The 18,976-nt window shown below is 41.7% G+C and overlaps 1 protein-coding gene across 4 annotated transcripts in view; it reads left to right on the forward strand.

The window, feature by feature from the left end:
• Positions 1–260: 260 nt before the first annotated feature.
• The window catches only part of CMIP (c-Maf inducing protein), a 168,413-nt gene continuing 149,697 nt past the window's right edge, over positions 261–18,976 (forward strand). For 2 of the 4 annotated variants that reach the window (XM_077831131.1, XM_077831132.1), the window contains exon 1: positions 262–637. In XM_077831131.1, the coding sequence (XP_077687257.1) occupies positions 341–637 (297 nt within the window). In that variant the 5' untranslated portion in view covers positions 262–340. Of the gene's footprint in view, positions 638–18,976 lie in introns of all 4 variants that reach the window. The other 2 variants (XM_077831130.1, XM_077831133.1) reach the window with 2 other exon arrangements.

Here is an 18,976-nt window from a genome sequence, read left to right on the forward strand (position 1 = left end):
CGTGCGGCCGCCCCCCGCGCCCCGCTGGGCGCGCTCCGCGGGAGCATGGATCCGGCGCAGTGAAGCCCGCCGGAGGAAGCCGGGACGGCGCTGCCCAGAGGGCAGAGGCGCGCGGGTTGTCGCTGAAATCAGGAATTTTTTTTTTTAAAGTTGCTTCCTTCCCTTTTTGGGGGGTGGCTCGTTCCCTCCCCCCCTCATCCTCTTGGACAGTTTTCCCTCACGCTCCCCCCCCACCCCGGCCAGGCGGCTTTTTTTTTTTTTTTGGGAGGGGGGGCTTTTTATTATTATTATTATTTTTTTAAAAAACCCTTTTTTAAAAAAAGGCGGTCCCCAAGCGGCAATGGATTTTACCGGCGGCTCGGGCGGGGGCAGCGATCGCCGCCAGATCGAGGAGAGCAAGCCGCTGCTGGGTGAAATGTCTGCTACGGAGGGGAGTAAAATGGGTGCTGCTCGTTGCAGGCGACCCCTTCTGCACTGCAATGGCATGAGGTATAAACTGCTGCAAGAGGGGGACATCCAGGTCTGTGTCATCCGGCACCCCCGGACATTTCTTAGCAAGATCCTCACCTCCAAATTTTTGAGGAGGTGGGAGCCTCATCATGTAACCCTGGCGGATAACAGCTTAGCCTCCGCTACGGTAAGTACCTTGTCCGCACACTGCTCCGCATCTTCCTCGGAGAGCAGGACACGCTCCTGTCCTGCACCGCAGAGCTAGCCCCCCGCTGCTGGTCTTCGTGCCTTGGCTCTGTTTTCTCTGTAACGCAAGGCAGCCCTGTTGTCAGACTGATGTTGGGTATGCCCCTTCGTCAACACGGGCAGCTCGATTTTATGTCCACCTACAGTCTGCGAGAAAATCAGTGTTGTTGTTTAAGTTACATCTCGGGGATGGTTAGGAAATCTAGAAAAGCCTGCCTGCTGTAGAGGGCTTGGTGATACCTGTGTTAGGCTTTTTAAAGTAATTGCCTGAATGTGTGTAAGGTATAACCAGAATTGTATATTGCTTTCAAAAATGCAAGGCTAGTCTGAAGCTTGCTATGTTGGAAGAAGGGTTCAACCACAGGTCTACCTTATTTTATTTTTTTTTTAAACCCCAGTTGCCTACATTCATAATTTTGTTCTATGATAACATGGGGGGGGGGGGACTTTGCTAAAGCAAATCTCATTGAACTAAAAAAGTGAAAAGAAAAGTAAGTACGTATAGTAACTGATGGAAAATAAATATTCTCGTTGTGCAGGACTGGAAAATGAAAAATTAAAGAATCTGTTCCTCCCTATCTGTGTGTGTGTGCGCGGGTGCACATGTGTGAATGAACCCCAACATCCAAAACCCTGTTGGGATATTTTTTATTTTTTTTGCAACCATAAATAGTATTCGCTAACTTGTAATTGTATTGCATTTTAAAGGCAAATCTCATTTTTATTCTTTGTGTGATATTTTTATGGTTTTGTTTCTTGGGAATGTGACAGTGATGTGAAATGAGGATATTTTAACAATATCTAAACTAAAATCTGCAAATGCCATTTGACGTATTGGCAAGGTTGAAGGTAGGGAGGAGGGAGACAGGATGCTTTTAATTTTGAAACCAGATAGTTTCGGTGTGGACCATGAATATGCTGTCTTGGTCTAGGCCTTGTTGTTGGTTCTGATTCTGGTGGTCACTTATCCTATCCAGACACTGACATTGAAATATGGTAGTCTCCTTTAGGGTTTTCTCTCCCTCATTGAGGACAATGTAGAAAACAAGTTGTAAGCAAATATTACCAATACAAAGGGTACATATAGCAATATGTACTAGCCTTAAAAATATGGAGAGTGTGTGTGTGTATACAAATAATAAAAAAAAAATTACACATATATTAAATGTGGTATCTATACATTTAAAGGCTCCAGTGGCGTTTGTGCAGCAGTATGAACCAATGAAATTTAACAAGTTTACACACATATTTACAGTCCTATAAGACTTTAGGTAGATAGTGGTTTAATTCTGGCTTTTTGATTTGTGTGTAAATACCTTATTTTTCTCAGTGGATCTTCTGTAGAATAGAACAGGTACATTGGTTTAACATAGGAAACTCACAATGTAATATGGGACTGGGAATTAGTCTTTATATGGGTGTCCATCAGTGGTCTATTTGGATGAGTTTCCTTCAGTCAGTGGTGTATTTGAAGATTAAACATGGATCTAACTTTATATGAGAACAGCACACAAGTAAATGTTCAAGGCCTCCTTAACACAGTATTCTGACACACACACAGTATCTCAAGTGGGATCATCCACAGGGGTATCTGTAGGTAGACCATCTTCCCGTCCTGAAGGGCCTGATGTGGTTCTTTTTCATACCTAACATGCTGCCGCTATGCCATCTTCTGCTGTTCCATTGAGCTATCCAGGATGTTCACATGCCCAGAAGAATATTAACCTCTCCCTGAGCTACTGGTAGGAAAGAAGCAATAGGCAAGGAAGCATTAAAGGAGAATTTCCCCAAAGGAAACCTGGGTATAGAACAAGTTTGGGTTCTCCATCATTCTGTGAAGATACTTTGAGGGCAGAGCGGAAGTTGAATACTAATAGCGAAAGGCATTTTCTTTGCAGTGGCCATGCTATCTGAAAAGGAGAAAAGACGTGCAATACCTGATATTGATATGGGTAGTCATATTTGTGCTTAATATATTAAAAAAACCCAGAAAATAAAAATACATCAGAGATTAATTTTTATGTTCGCGAAGAGAGCACTACCTCTTTCTTTCTGGCAAGGTTTTAACTCTGTTTCAGACACCAGGATAGTACTTTCTGAAAGAATTTCCCATTCACTTTATGCTAGTTCTCAAATTAATACGTGGTTTTCTCTCATCCTGTTTCATTAAGACGCATAATTAACAGAGAGATACTAAATTACTCTATCATTCCATACACCAATGTCTCTTGTTGCTGCTGGTCTCGTTGTTTTCTGTGGGAGCTCCATTTTGTTGAGTGGTGCTTATTTGTGCTAGGTCTTGCACCTGTAATTATCATTTCTCAGTGCCAGTTCACTAAGTAAATACAGTATGTTTAGGGCTAAGTCCTGCTTGCCTTATGTATGCATGCAGGTAGCCTCATTGATTTCCAAGGGACTACTTAGGCGAGTAAGGGGAGCAGAATATGCCCCAAAGTTATGTACTTGTTGCCTGAATGTGTGGATCTATATTCAATCATGTTTTTAGACATTTGATCTTGGATGTTTAAATTTATTTTTGTAAAAAGCCAGGTGTGAATAATTCAAACAGATATCACTGTTGGTTTCAAGATAAGGTAGAAATGGAAAACATATTGAGTGCCTAAAATTAGGCACTTAAATCCATACTTAGGTATCTAAATAGAAGTGGCTCGATTTTTTTTTTTTTTCCCCACAGAGCTGCTGAGCCATCTGTAGGTTCCACTGAAGGAGGCACCATTGTGGGCACTCCGCACATCTGAAAACAGGCCTAGTTTAACACTTACAGCTTTCCATGTTCAAGGTGCTCTACAAACATTCCCTAATCAATCTTCGCGTCATCACTGTGCAACTCCTGTGGCATGATGAGTTTTAACGCATCCTATATAAGAGGAATAAAATTGAACCGGGAAATAACCTCACCTTATTTTGCGTTTGAAAGCAAAAGTTTTGGGGGTAGCTAAAATATTAAACCTTGATCTAGCCAGGTCTGCACATAAATGGTATGGATAAGATATTTGTTAGTCACAGACATTTGATATTCTCTTTGTTATCGCCTGGGACATATGTGACTGAAATCCACCTCCACAAACTTTTATTTGTTAACCAACTCAAGTCCAGACGTTGGGTTATTTTGCATCTGGATTGTCCATCTGTTGTTTGTACCTCTGATAGACACTGTTCCTGGTTTATTATACACATTTCTACATGGATCTGTTGTTTTGTCAAGATAGGTGACTATTTCCATTGTTTAATTAGGAAAATATACATTCTGGCTCTGAGAAGACAGCTTTCCTTGTTGAATCCACTAAGTAGGGAAATAAAGAGAGAAGTATTCAGGCCATCTTATTTTAATGAAACAGAATTCACAACCTTTACAAAAATCACATGATAAATTTTTTTCAGTGCTGTGAACAGTAAAAGTTTCAATTATAATTAGCCTGTGTAAAGTAAAAATAGGAATCGCTTTATGTTAATTTTATGGTAAATTGTTGGCATGAGCACCAACCTAAAGACATGAAAACAGTGGAGAGACCCCTCTTAACTCTGGTCTACACCGAGAAATTAAATTGACTTAGCTATCAGTGTCACTTGGGAGGTGTGAAAAATTTGCACCTGTGAGTGCTCCAGTTAGGTTGACTTAACTCCCAGTGTAGTGGTGCCTAGGCTGATGGAAGAAACCACCTTTTGGTGGTCTGGATTAACTACCATGATGGAAAAAACCATTCTGTCTCTGTAGGAAGTGTCTATATTATGGTGCTGCAATGGCACAGCTGCGGTGCTGGAGCTGTGCTGCTGTAGCATCTGTAGGGTAGACGAAGCCCTTCTTCCTGTGGATGTTGGGATTTTGCCTGATCTGTATTTTATTTCCATTGTTTGTTTCGTTTCTCATTTCTCTTCAGACAATTTGCTTTATACATGGCATAGTTGCATGAATACACATACATCCTGTGTAGGCTATGCTGCTGCTGTGCAGGGATTTTTTTTTTTTTTTTTAAATATCAGTCAGCTTTCTAACTAGGGTTTTTTGTTTTGTTTGTTTGTTTTTTGTTTTCTAAATCTTTCAGTGCCAATAGGACATTTTACTATTTTACAAACTTCATTTACCAGATAACAACTTGCTTGAGGACAAATCTGACTTTCTCCCTTTGGGAGGAATGATGTTTGTTTGCTTTATAAACATTTATCGAACTCTAAATGACAGTGCATTTGCTAATATTCTTTCTGTTTTTTTTAAATAGGGTCTGCCTTTGTTTAGGGATTATTTGGTTAGTGTCAATGATTGTAATAAAAAAGATCAATGATAATAAAATCCAATTTAATTTCTTTTCTCTAAATTGTTATGAGGAGAATGATAATTGACTATTTTGACTGCAAAGATGAAAATGACATTTTCAGTAGTTTTCAGGTGCCTGCCTTAACTGGGCTTCTGTAGAATCTTTCCGTTTCCTGCTTTGCCCCTTTTGTGTGTCTTCTTTTTTTCCTTCTGCCTCTTCCCTTTCATTCAGTTTCTTCCTTCACTTGGAGTATAATCTGGCAAACCTTACACTGAGTGCAATTGGTTTTTAGTCCCTGGAGTTTGTGTAACATACACGCATACAGGAAAAAAGGGGAGGATGAAGAAAGCCGTTCATTTTCACTATTGTGGTATGACATACTCCTAGTAACTCCATCTGGGAAGACAAGGCATAATTGCAAGCATGAAATTACTCATTAACATCCAGTTCCTTAAGGGAAAAATTAGCTTTTTTTTTATATATATACATTTCTTACTTATTTTTAGTTTCACTTTTACAGGGAGGTTGGATATAATGGAACATAACCAATTGGATTCAAAACTGGAAATAATCCTGAAGTGAATTCAGAGTTGTTCTGTGGGGGCACCAGTTTGTTGGTAAAGAAATATATTTAAAAAAAGAATGGAAGTTATAGTCACCCAGGGAGCTGATGAATTGCATATACATTCACCCCTTAGATAGGTGTTTATATGTGATTGAAAATAAAAGAAGCAGATACAGGAAAATTTGCTTGAAATTAGGAAAGGGGAAACAGAGATTTGAATTCATTTTTCAAGACCAAATGGAAGCTATTGTGAGGTTGCATGTTTTTTGAACTTTTCTTTCCTCTGTTGCCTTAAAACCAAGGGAAGAATTGCTATCAAGTTAGAATCTTTGTTTTCTTGAGCACAGGCTCCCATTTAGTTAGAAAAACATGGTTTTAAAAACTAAATTTCCCTTGGAAAAACAATTTGATCAAGGGGGAAATGTTATGCAGAACTCGAAAGTTTCACAATAGGCTTAAAAACAGAACCACGTTTAGAGGGTTCCTGAAATCCAAACACCATCAGGTTCCCCAATTTCTAATTAAACAGTTACTTGATAAGCCAAATAAACGGGGTGCTGGAACAATTTGTATAGTGGGGGTGCTGAGAGTCACTGAACCAAACTGTAATCCTGTATATGATGGAAAGCACTTCAAGCCAGGGGGTGCTGTAGCACCCCTAGTTCCAGCATCTATGTAGGAAAGTGCCTAACTCCTCCTCATGTTCCAAAATCTGTAAGTCCGCTGATATCAATGGGACTCTGCCAACATAAGTAAGGCAAGCTTGGCCCCTGCATCAGGACAGATATGGAATCAGGAATAAATTTAAGAGAATAATTTTCTAGTGCACCATAAAAATGAAATACTATATTAAATTTTCATTATGGAATAATGTGTCTGACAGCAACAAGTCAAAATATTTCATATGTCCAATTAATGCTCTCCTTTGTTATACATAAATGTGTAATGCATATGTTTGTCCATGTGTGCATATGATGGTGTGTTCTCTTTGTCATACGATATGATTAAGCCCTGTATCAGCCATCAGAATAGTTTCATCAAGCTCCTTAAAAAAAATTAATTCTGGAATGTGTACATAACAATTGGTATTGTGGAGGTTTTTGCAAATCGTGCCCAAAGTGTTGTTCCTTCTATATTTTACTAATAACATATAATCTGCATTGAAAAGCAAAAATCCAGCTGTCCTGCAGATTGTAAATGATTTGTTAGATGTTGTTCTGCTGTAAATGACAGGCCATTTTTATTACTATCTTAGCCAAACTTTGTGTTAAAAAATTAACATAGTTTATTTCTTTAAAATTGTTTCACCTCCATCAGACATTGCTTTAGGGATTATCTTCAAAAGAGTAAAAAAACCAGGGTATCTATGTATCCAGTGCTGCCATGGTCATAGAACTTGAATACAATTCCCAACCGGAAGCCATATTTTTTTCAGTAGGATGAGAACTCTTTTAATACCAGTAGCATAAAAATCCTCATTTGTACATTTTACATTTTCATGGACATGCATGAGAAAGGCGCTCATAAATTCCATTCTGTTTTATGTATCTTATTTATCATTGGAGGAAAGATGCAGTGCTAACCATTACATAATGACAGGTCCCAGGAGGAAGCTTGCAGGTTGCCTTGTGTACTGAGTAGAAGTCTGGTTCTGCAGTGGGAATTGAGGGTTCTCAGCACCTTGGAGGAGAAGGTCCTCAAGGGATTGTGAGATCATCTTTCTTTTGGCAGGGCATAGATTAAGGGCGTGACTGTGGCTAGCCCTCCTCACGTGTAGCAAGCTGGGAAGAAAGCACAAGAAATGACCGCCCCTGTGCCGGGGCTCATCGCAGCCTCTGTTCCGTGGGCTCCTGCAGAGTACTATGCTCTGCCAGTGCTGACTATAGTGACCCTTTTCATGAACCGCTGAGCCCAGTGCAGCAGGGCCAGCGCTGCTGGGGCATATGCATGATTTGTTGAAATGTATTCATATTTGTTAAACAGGATTGTGGTACAAGGGTAATGAACAGAACTACAAAGCAGTGAGATAGATTTTTTTTTTTTTTTTTTTTTGGATCCGTTCTCAAACCTAAGCAAATAAAAATGTGGGGACAGAGAGAGCAAGAGGAAGGGAAAAATCTCCCAATGAGCCTTGCTATGATTTGCTGTGTCTTGAGGGGAAGAAAGAAAGGAGAGAGAAGAACTGATCTGTTGAACCTGTGTCTGTGATTCAGTGAAATGGGATCTGGTGTCTCCCTAAACCACTCTGGGTCAGAATGTGCTATTGCAAGCCCATCCTCCTCATTCAAAGTTCCCGAAAGCATCCTGCCAGCTTCAGCCTCACCGCCGCTTTCACGTCTCTCCCTTTGTGTCATGCCATCCGAGTGTACTGCCAATTAAAAATCTGTACTTGCCCATGCATTTATGCGTATAAAACGTGTCCTCGCCACTTTCACTCCCGTTACGTTTTAGAGCTCATGCATTGTCAGCGCTGACAGCATTTTAAAGGCCTGATGGTGACATTTAGGTATGTTGCCCCAAGGGGCAGCTTGTGCATGGATTGTGCCTCTAAAGGTGCAACTCCCAGCTCCCTGGAGCATGGGAGGATGATACAGCCTGTTCTATTCCAAGCTTGCATCCATCCTTTTGCTGTCTAGTGTGAAATGAGTGGGGTAGGGCCAGGATCCTGCTTCCTTTGTGGGAGCAGCCTCCATGCTCAGGGACTGCTCTTGTGTTTGGCCCTTGCATGGGATGCACAAAGTGGGGAAAGGTCCGTCCATTCTCCCCCCTCCCCAGTGCCTTTGCATTACGGCCAAGTCTAAACATCTAATTGGCTTTTCCACTGATGCTGTTTGCTTTTTGCATTTCAATCAGCTTGGACAATGAAACTAGCATGGTAGGGTCCCTTTCTGGTTCTCACGCCCTTGCCCAGGGCTTCCAGTATTGCCAGCTCTTGCAGTTTTATCATGAGCCTCACGATAAGATGTTTTCCTTAAAACACAGCTGCTGGAATTAAGAGATTGATGAGATTCTCTGGAAAGTAAATTCCTAGCTCTTGTAGGGGTAGAGAAAAGCTTAAAAACATGAACCAAGAAACCAGAAGGCAGATCAATAAAGAACCTCAAATATATTATTATTATTATTATTTAAAACTCATGACATTTAAGCCAATCTCTTGAATTTTTGGGGCCAAACTCAGGATTTTTGAACAGTTGGCAATAAAAGGGTTTCCGCTGCCTTGGTTTCTAGCACTTCAGAGATGTTGAAATTATCAGAACAAAACAAAATGTTTTTCTTTTGAAATTTTAAAACCATGAAAATTTTTTGGTGAATTAGTGTTAGTAAAACTTTGTTTACTCTAAGACATCACAGATGACACTGTAAACGTTACCTGAAGAAAGTTGAGATTTAGTTACACTAAAGATTATTTATTTCAGGGAATACCAAGATTGCATTTATTTTTCTTATAAACTCTTAACAAAATCTAAATTTATGACAAACAACTACAGGAATTTTTAAATTATTTTTTCCCTCTGTTGTAAAGACTTATAGTATAGTCAGTCATACATATCCATATATATAGTATATGCACGCAGTGTCTTTATTTATTATATGTACATTTTGTGGGCCAGAGTTTTGGCAGGCAATTGCATGTGCAGAGTGCTTGCCTAATTTGTGTTTATAGTTCCTGCAATTGAACATGTCTCTCTGCACATGCAATTACCTGATTTACAATTCTGATAATTTTTGTGAGCATTTACTGTTTTCTTGCTTAAAATAATGGTGTATTTTCTCTTAATAGCCCATTCTGACAACGTACAGGCATACTCTTGCTTCAGAGGTTGTCAGGATTGATTCCAGACCCAGACAATAGGTCAGTGACACTTTGACTACACTGAACCTTTTCAATAGCTCCTTTTTTATGAGGGAGATCTTGCTTCATTATTATAGGAACAGGGTATTGGGCACCATCTTTGCAAAAGGATTGGCGCTTTTTTCTCTGCGTGTAAAACACAAATGTTAGAGGTTGGTGTGTTGAACCTAGGAATGACTTGGGAAGAATATGTTTACAGAGGAGTCTCAAAACGTTGTGCTTGCTCTTTACTACATGTAAAAGTAAGAGGGCAGGATACAAGATGTAAAAGATTGTGTGGACTCTTAAATAATACATCTGAGAGCCAGATCCTTAGCTGGTATAAATTGATGTAGCTCCATTGACTTCACTGGGGCTATGTAAAGATATACTAGCTGAGCATCGGGAACCTCTGATTGGGGTGGTTCTTGGCAGCTTAGGTACTTTGCTGTACAAAGAAAAGGAGTACTTGTGGCACCTTAGAGACTAACAAATTTATTTGAGCATAAGCTTTCGTGAGCTACAGCTCACTTCATCAGATGCTGTACAAAGGAAGTTTTCTGTGCGTTGACTTTTAGTGTGCCTGGTGTGGGCATTTGATAGCACTGGCTGAGAATTGTGACTAAATTGTTTCCTTGGATATAGTGGTTCCACAGATGCTCTGGTTCTAGCTGCAGTATTTTCTCTACCACCTAGAGTGGAGTTACTCAACATTTTGGCTCTGGAAAAGAAAGGGGGGGGGGAACTTCCCCCAAATACCCTAGCAATCCCCCCCAGAGTGTGACAGCAATTGCTTTTGTAGTTTATCATAAACATTCTGATATTTGGGGGGAACTAGATGACTCGGGATTAGGAATGAGACTTGGGGGCTTCCAACTTGTAATCGAGACCAACCCAAGATTGTGGGGAACAGAAATTGTTACCAGGTGTGGCCTGTTCAGTGGCCTTTAAGTAGGTTTAGTGGCTTTTGTTGACCACTGAGCAGTCAAATGTTCACAGATTGACCAGGCACTACAAAGTGACTCCTTCAAATAGGTACCAAGGCTTCACAGAGAATAATACCTCAACTCAGACTAATGCAGAAGAGAGAAGAGGTTTGGGCATTGGGAGCAGTCGGAGGTGATGTAAATCACTGCCTTGCGGGGTGTGGGCCTTAGCGCACTCTGTCCCTCTTGCGCACTGTTGAGGAGGGGCCGGGTTGAGAACTTGCTGGCTGGTGGCTCTTACTGTATGCCAGGCTCCAGCTGCTAGTCCAGGCTGGGCTGGGGGCAGGGGAATGGGACTGCCTCTTCCCCTGCACGGGCTGCTTCTGGGGCTGGGGTTGAGTCAGACTCACCTCTGGTAACCTTCCCCAGTTGCAGGAAGCTCTGCACCCATTCGTCCCACTTCCTGCCTCCATTGTTCCCCAGCTGTGGGGAGAGGGGGTCACTGCATAGGGAGCTGCCCCTGATCTGCCCAACCCCCGTACATCACCTTCCCCAGCACCAGGACCCCCATTCCACTGAGTCCCAACGACCTGCACCCAGACCCCCATCCATCAAACCCCACTCTCCCAGCACCCGGACCCCCCACTGAGATCCCTGCTGAGCCCTAGTCACCTTCTCCCCCACGCCAGAATCCCATTGCCCTCGCACTTGGAACCCCCAACAGAGCCACCTGAACCCAGATTTCCCTAAACAGAACCCTCTCACCCTACACCTGGAGCCCCTCCACACTTGGATCCTGCTGGGGTAGGCCTGCTTGCCCCCTGTCTGGATCAGGAGGGCAGGGCTGGGCGTGCATGTGAACCTCTGTTCTTCTCGCTTGCTATGGAGCCATATAGATGTGCTAATATGCTTAATAAGGAATCTATTTGTCAAACATTTCCTGAATCTTTTTTGTTGTCTGTATTATTAGACGTACTTGCTGATAGGTATACATTACCAAAATAATTGAATATGGTGTGATTATATTGTGGTGTGTTGACAAAAATATGCAGAATTTTTAATTTTTTGGTGCAGAATTCCCTCAGGAGTAAACAAAGGATGACTAATGAACTGCTCTGGGACAGTATTGCTTTGAGCTGTATTATGAAATACAAGCAGCAAGTTTCCTCTCCCAGTGTGTGGAAATGAGGGGTTTTGATGAAATGTGCTGTGTGGGTGCAAAGTATTAAATCTTTCTATTATTGGTTGTTCCCTCTCTTCTCCTCCCCCCTCCCCGCCGGTCCTACTCTTCAGGGTTCTTTCTCACTCTCAAATTCTCTAATTTATCTTTCACTTTGAAATAGAGAGTAACATGGTTTCCAGAAGTACAATGCAGACTCTTCCTCCTCTCCCAGAGGAGCAAATGGTTTGTGCAGAGTCCTGGCACCAAAGAACGTATCTGGTTTCCAACCAAATAATGTGACCATTGAGAAAAATTTAAAACATCCGCTGGAACAGAACTCTTCTGCTGAAGATGAAAATGCAGATGCAGCCAAAGAGTCTCCCATTTTGATGGGAAACACATTTGCTAGAGTTACAAAATGCATTTTGGGTGATTTGTTTCATGCTTCATCAACTGCAGAAAAGTAACAAGTTGAAATTCAAATGAAATACTCTTTGCTGTATGTACAGTTTTGTACTAACCGTTGAAGGTAAGAGGAGTGGTAATGCTTGTGGTCTTAGAGCACAGGGTTTGTCTACAAACCCTAATGATGAGACTGCCTCCTTATTCTCGCGTTTATCTACTGGCATGTTAAGCACCTGATTAATAATTGCTTTCTCTGGATGTCCTTTATCTCTGGCCTTGCTCAAAGTGGTTTTGTCTAATCTACAGCAAGCCATTCCTCCTGTTCCCATCAGAGCAGTATCTAGGGTTGAACTGTCTTTCAGGCTAACACATTTTTAAATATGGTGAAGCCAACCAATGGCGGATGGGGGTTGACTGTGTGTAAACTGGTCTCTATTGGATGCAAAAAGACTAGGGAGAAATACTGAGCTCCTAGCTGATGCCCATCTGCCTAAGTGAAGATTACAGGACAGATTCTCAATTGGTGTAAACTGGCAGTGTTCCAGTGGACAGATGTGCGCTAGCTGAGGATCTGGTCTGTGTTTGCATTCATTCCTAACGGGTCCTGCCTCATCTATGCCCCACAAGGACAGCCCACTCTGCCATGCAGTTTTCTGGTTCTATTGATGCTGTATGGCCTTTATTAAAAAAAAAATAAAATAAAATAAAAAAGCATACAGCATGAAGCAAATTAAAACAAAATGGCTGGCAGTTAGAGATCAGGTCAGCATCCTCTTTATGTGAAAATAGAGGTCTTTGAGTTGATGGTTATTCAAGAACCTTCAAATGATCTGTGTAAAAAGATTTGTAGGGGCTTAAATACAGCATAGGTTCTTACCATGGTGTAAATATGGCCTTCTGATGTGATGTGATGGGGCCTGTGTCTGTATATGTGTTCCCTTGTTAATGAACTTTTGGCCTCGGTTTTTAATTCTTTTTGTATTTATATTAGTGGGTTGCCTGTATTTTCTAATTTATCATTTCTGATTTATCATACCCATTTTTTCTCCATCATTTGAAGGCTAAGATAAAGATGCGGTGTGTTTTATTGCGTTGTCTAGGTTTAATAATGGAATTTTTGTAAAGGCTGTTTTTTTTTTCTTTGCCTGTCAAATTATCTCTGCAGAGGTGAGGGAAATAAACTTGTCTGTGCTTTTTTCTGTCTGTACCTCTAGGTCTTGTAAGGTGGTGTCGTGACGCTTGTTACTGATCTGAGACTCCTGTTGTGCTCAGCTTTCAGATTACCAGACTGTTTCTGCATTTGTAGGAAAAAACTCTGCAAACACTGTGCTGTTTCCAAACACTGTGAAGTTTTCCCATTCACTTCCTGTTTTTGCAGCACTTGTTTGTGAAAAGTTCTTGCCATGTTTGCATTGCAGTTAGCACTAACATAAATGCATTCAACATTAGCTACTGTATGTTCCTGGGCCCGGTGACGTGAGTTTCTCTTCAAGATGTGCGATTACTCTTTGTTTGTGGTAAGACTGACTTTAAAAAAAATGAGAGAGAGAGAGAGGGAGAGAGAGAGAGACTTGTGCACGTACAAGTGAAAGTGCACAAAACTTCAACTGTGCGGTCAGGAGTTTGTGCATTTCACCCCTAATAGCCACACCAGTCAATAACCTAGTGATCGATACATGGGGCATTAGCTGAATATATGCTCAGTGTGCAGATTAACATGGAATAGCTATAAAGTCCCAGGTCACAAACTTTATTTGGCCACTTGAGGCCTGCATGATCCCATGTGGTGTGTGTGTGGGATTCTCAAAACAAAGAAACACCTTTATACAGTTGGACAGCACTGCATGTGAACTGCAATAGACAGAGATGATGTCCCTGTACTGATGTGAATAGACTGTTGATTAGGTAGCACTTCATCAGCATAATATTTTACATCACGTTGCTCCCTGGAATTACACAAATGGGGCCTAGATGGTTCTGTGGCTTTGCTCTGTCATTTGCATGGGTGGTTTTGTGTCTAAATTGTTCGTGTTGTCCTTTGGACTTTGCTTCTTTTCACAGGATCTTGGTAGAAAGGGAGGGTGGCTGGTGGGGTGATTTCTAAGGTAGTCAGGTGCTTCACCGTAGGATAGGTCTGACTTTGAGAGCAATGTGAGACTTTTCACTGCTCAGGCTCCTAAGGTGGCAAAGGGAAGTAAAGGTGATGCTTTTGGTGTCTGAGGAAAGTGCTCTTTTTCCATGTTTAGTGTCGGTTATGTGGCTCCTCTGCAGTCCCAGCGATTTGCTGTATGAGGAGCGGGCCTCTCACTGGCTGAAGGAATTTACTTAGTCTCTCTCGTGGCACTGCAGTTTTGGGGTAATTTTGTTGATTCTCCGGTCCTAAGATGTGTGTGTCTAGTCCGTGAGATATGGATGGGCAGAACAGAAGAACTGACTCGGGGGGGAATGCTATGATCTCCTCTCACCTTCCACTTGGACTATCTCAAATTCTTTAGTGGGTCTCAATGTGGGGGAGGGGTAGCATCTCCTTCAGCATAGGGCTAGTTAGTGCAAAGTGTGGGGAGGTGAAGGAAAGTCCTTTTTCTAAAGCCTGGGGCTGGTCTTGTGCAGAAAATAAGATTATTTTAGGGTTATCATGGCAATAGTTTCAACATTTGTTTCCAATCTAGTCTGTCTAACTGGCTCCAAGAGAGAGAAATCCACTTAGAACAGTCCTTAACTATCTGCCTGCAAGCTAAAATGTGGTGTGAGAGGCGAGTCATTCGTAGGATCTGGCAATGGGAAGAGGAACTTTTGTAGCTGCAGATAATTTCCTGGAAGTCTCTTCCATGTATAATGTAATAATTTAAGGAGTGCACTAACTACTTAATGTCATGTCACGTCTTCATCCTCAGTACATCGGAAGCTATATTGCCTTTTATAGAGATCAGAGGCACTTTTCATAAAGATAAGATTAAATTTACGAATATATACAGGGGATAGGTTGCCTAGTTTCTCCGTTCTCTATGAACCTGTCGGAATGTAGCCCAATACCCTTTCACTGTATGGCAGCTGTTATCTATAGAAGCAGCTGCATAAAGAAATACATTTTGGAGGGTACAGATGTGCGCTCTTTGCTGCCTACTTCTGCAGTGAAGTACAGCAGGAGGAGGGATGCTCCCTGTTTATAGCTGATTGCTGTTTGTGTGGATTACATAGCTCTCAGATGAAGTGGCATATTTTTACATCCGTGAGGCAATGCAAGATACAGTATAGGGAACCCTGCCCACAGCTGTAAGTGTAACATAGTGCTCCTTGGCCTGTTTTGAGGTGAAGTGTGTCTCTCTACAAGGCACAAGTCTACAGAATGTGATATATCCTGAATATATCAGTGAGTAGTTTCAGTGCGTCCTGTACACAACAAACACAGCAGCCCCACCAAGCATGGACGTCAGCTGGCAGTGAGGGTGCCTGGCGCTTCTGGAAATCATGCCCAAGGTGTGTCAAGTTGGACACCCACAGGCAGTGGCTGCTTTTTGAAAATATTTTTCTAAGTGTCTGCATCTCCGACTGCCTCACCCTTTGCAGACCCAGATGAAAACCACGGCATAATAAGTCCCTTGGCATTTGCCATAATTTGGCTTACCTTTTAGGAAAGCTCTTCCAACCTGAGGTTCACAACTGGAACTTTTTATCCCTGTGGCAGTTTTATTACATTAGAAACATTGCTCAGGAAAGTGGTTCCTCTGTAATAGCTACTTGTTTTAAAAAGGTGTCATGTTACTGTGGATTTCAATGTTTAGCTAGAAAAGGATTTCCTACATCTTAGGTAAGTGTCAGGGTATAAATCTGTTCAAAAGCTGACTGACTGTCCTATATAGCCTGTGGTCTAGTCTGTGACCATTTTGACCTGATCAGAATAAAGGAGTCCATTTCCCCCCCCCCCCCCCCATGACCTTATCTACCATTTAGAGATTATTGGGAGGATCACTGAAATCTTAGGGGCAGATTCTGGTGTCTCTTTCTGTCTTAATAGCAGCTGACTCCATGAGTGCTCCCATTGGTTTCAATAGCACAATTATTAGAGTAAGATGTTCTCCACCATGAGCCTGTATCAGCATATTGTAGTCTGTGGCAAGATGGCTAATTTTTTTTTCCTTTTAAAGTACCATTTAGATCCACTTATAACTGAGTTTTCTTTCATCTATGCCTTTGGGAATATTGCACTCAGCTTGGCAGCGTCTCAGTCCTCTGAATCCTGTGGGGGTTGGGGGGGGGGGAAGGCATGAAGCAAATTAACTAAAATGACTTGGAAGTGAAAGATCAAGTCAAAGCACTGTCAAGATGAAAATCTTTGAGTTGATGGGTGCAGTACGCATGTGATTGGAGAGCCTTTAAATGATCTGGGTAGAAAAAACTGACCATGGCAGAAAATGTGGCACTGGAGACTTCTGGATTTAAACAGAAAATCTTGTCTCTGTCCGAGTGTCTCATTATTACTGTGATCTCGTGGTCCCAGCTACTGTGAACACAAAGAGCATTAGATGAAGATCCTAGCAGAGTGTCCAAGTCTAAAAATGGCTTGAGGAATTGAGTGGGGAGACAATGGGAGTAAACAACTAAAATTATTCTTCTGGCATCTTTCATAGCTATGCATATGTGGCTGCTGGTGCGCCCATTCCATTGCTTTTGTTCATAGCATGTTTTCCTTTTGTTGGGAATGCGTTCTGCAACAGTAGTGAGTTGGTGTCTCTACCCCTAGTACTAACAATCTTAACTATTTATGATTAGTGAATTTGGTGACTGGCAGTCATTGACCTGAGAAGACATAATAACAGACATAATCACATTGTAGACTTTTGCATTTGTTGACAGCTTATGTCAGAAATCTAACTCTTTTGTTTTTCCAGCGCTGAACCGCTGTAGTGTGTGTATTTTTAAACAAATGTACTTTAATTAAAAGAAATACTGGTTGAATCTATGGCGGCTGTGTCTTCAGTACAAAAAAAAAGTTTATGTTTTGCATTAAGATAGCTATCTACTGGAGATGGATGGATAGTTTATAGGCATGGATAGTTTATACCTCCATGACACTAGTAAAGTAGCCTCCCTAGGAGGCAGAAGGTTGACTTTGACTAGCTCTGGTAATTTCACTAGAGGTAAACTGTGCTTATGTCTTGTCTACACTAGGATTTTATATTGAGTTAGCTATCTGAGTGTAAACACACACTTTTTTTTTATGTTTGCAGTGAAGACAGCCAGAGAATCTCAAGGCCCAGAGAGTCAGAATCTTATACCAGTTCCGCCATGCTAATCACGATCCCAGTTCCAGCCGTGCTCATCACTAGTGTAATGCCAAGGGAAGCATGATCAGATTTGGGCCCAGAGAGTGAAAGAATTTTTCAGTGAAATGGTTGGATTTTTAAAAATGACACTGTTTGAAAGGGCAGAAATCAGTACATTTTGCTTTTAATGCACAGATTTCCCCCCTTACTCCCAAGATCAGCCATTTGGATTCCTTTTGGAAAAAGGGGCTTTTTGGAATCTTTCCTAGCAGAGATCCTGCTTTGGAAAATTAATACTTTCCGAGCTTTTGTGGTTGTCTGACCTTGTCTTTGTTTGGATTGTTTTTTCTTCAGCAGGGTGTCTGGGTGTGATTCAGACTCAGATTAGATAGGACCTGCTACTGTTAGTCTTGTAGGTATTTCTTCCCCCCGCCCCCCAATCTGAAAGCTTCTCTCCCCACATTAGAACCTTACATAAATGTCTTATTTTTTCTCCTGAAAGAAATGGGTCCATTTCATGAAGGTATTATGTTTTGTGTGATACATTCGAGATAGCTGTAGGTACAAGAGGAAGTGAAAGCAGCCTCTGGAACAATGGGAAGGCTTTAAAAAGCTGCTTAGCTTGTGCCAAGTTTTTTTTTTTTTTTTCGGTTGTCATAGAAATGTGCCAGTCTGTGTGTCTCGCAGATGAGCTCACTAAATGAATGGTTGTGCAGGATGAGTCTGGTTTCAATGAAGATGTTTATACTTGAAGAGTGCAGATGGGCTCAAACCACAACTGAGAGTCCAAACATCCTTGCCTTCCCCCTGAAGTTCGGTGGCAGGAAGTGAAATCTAGATTGTTTTTTTTTTTTTTTGCAGTTTGGCCCCAGTTATGGGGGTGGGGGATGGAGAGGGCATACAATTTTGTATTGGGCCTAATGCCTGCAAGGTGAGGTGGATGGAATGGATTCTCCTGCAGGACTGGGGTCTGCAAAACTTCCGTTTCCTAGCTGAGGTTGATATTGGCTGTGTTGTTGTTGTTGCTTTAATGGTTTTGTGCAGCCTTTAACATAAGAGATCATTTACTGTTATCAGTTTTTTTTTAAATGAGCTAATTAAGACTAGTTAAAATCTGACTCCACCAAAGTGGGTGTAAAATGCTACTATGCTGGTTTGATGCCATATTCCATCTGCTTTGCCTGAGGTAAATTACTGCTCAAGGTGTAGGACAGAGGAGATTCAGGCCCATGAAGTACTGACTAATTCAAATACTACATGGCTTACTTATATCTGCATTAAGATGTGTTACCAAATGCTGCTTATCTACTAACCTGAGGCATTTCTAATGAGCTCAGCACAACTTTCATAGGGTGTATCAGTTCATGGGGCTGGACCCTTGTTTGCACCGAGGCCACTTTACATTGCCAAAGTGGTGTCATGAGGTTTAAGTGGAAATGTGTGAAGTGTAAACCTGTGAAGAGGTGGATTCCCACTCGCCTAGGGAGCTTGACAGGCTTGCAAAAGGTGACTTGGCTCTCTGGCTAAGCGCCAAAAAAACATCGCTTCCAGAGTATCAAAGACCAGTAAATCATCTTCCCTGCTCCTAGACTCCCCTATAGCCCTCTCGGGCTTTTTTTAGTTTCCATGCTTGCAGCAACCAGTTCGCACTCAGAAGGAAACTCTCTTCCACTGCCAGGACTTCTCTTTTTATCCCCCTTGTCAGGTGATTTTACTCATTGCCCTCACTTGGGGAGGCAGCTGTTTACAGTGCAAAAAACACCCATGGCAGTGAGTCTGGGCCTGGGTCTACAGACTCAGGCTTGCACTAAAAATAGCAGTGAAGACTTTCCCACTTGGGCTCTGAATCCTG

The sequence above is a fragment of the Eretmochelys imbricata genome, chromosome 12 (genome assembly GCF_965152235.1).
Source record: "Eretmochelys imbricata isolate rEreImb1 chromosome 12, rEreImb1.hap1, whole genome shotgun sequence".
NCBI lineage: Eukaryota > Metazoa > Chordata > Testudines > Cheloniidae > Eretmochelys > Eretmochelys imbricata.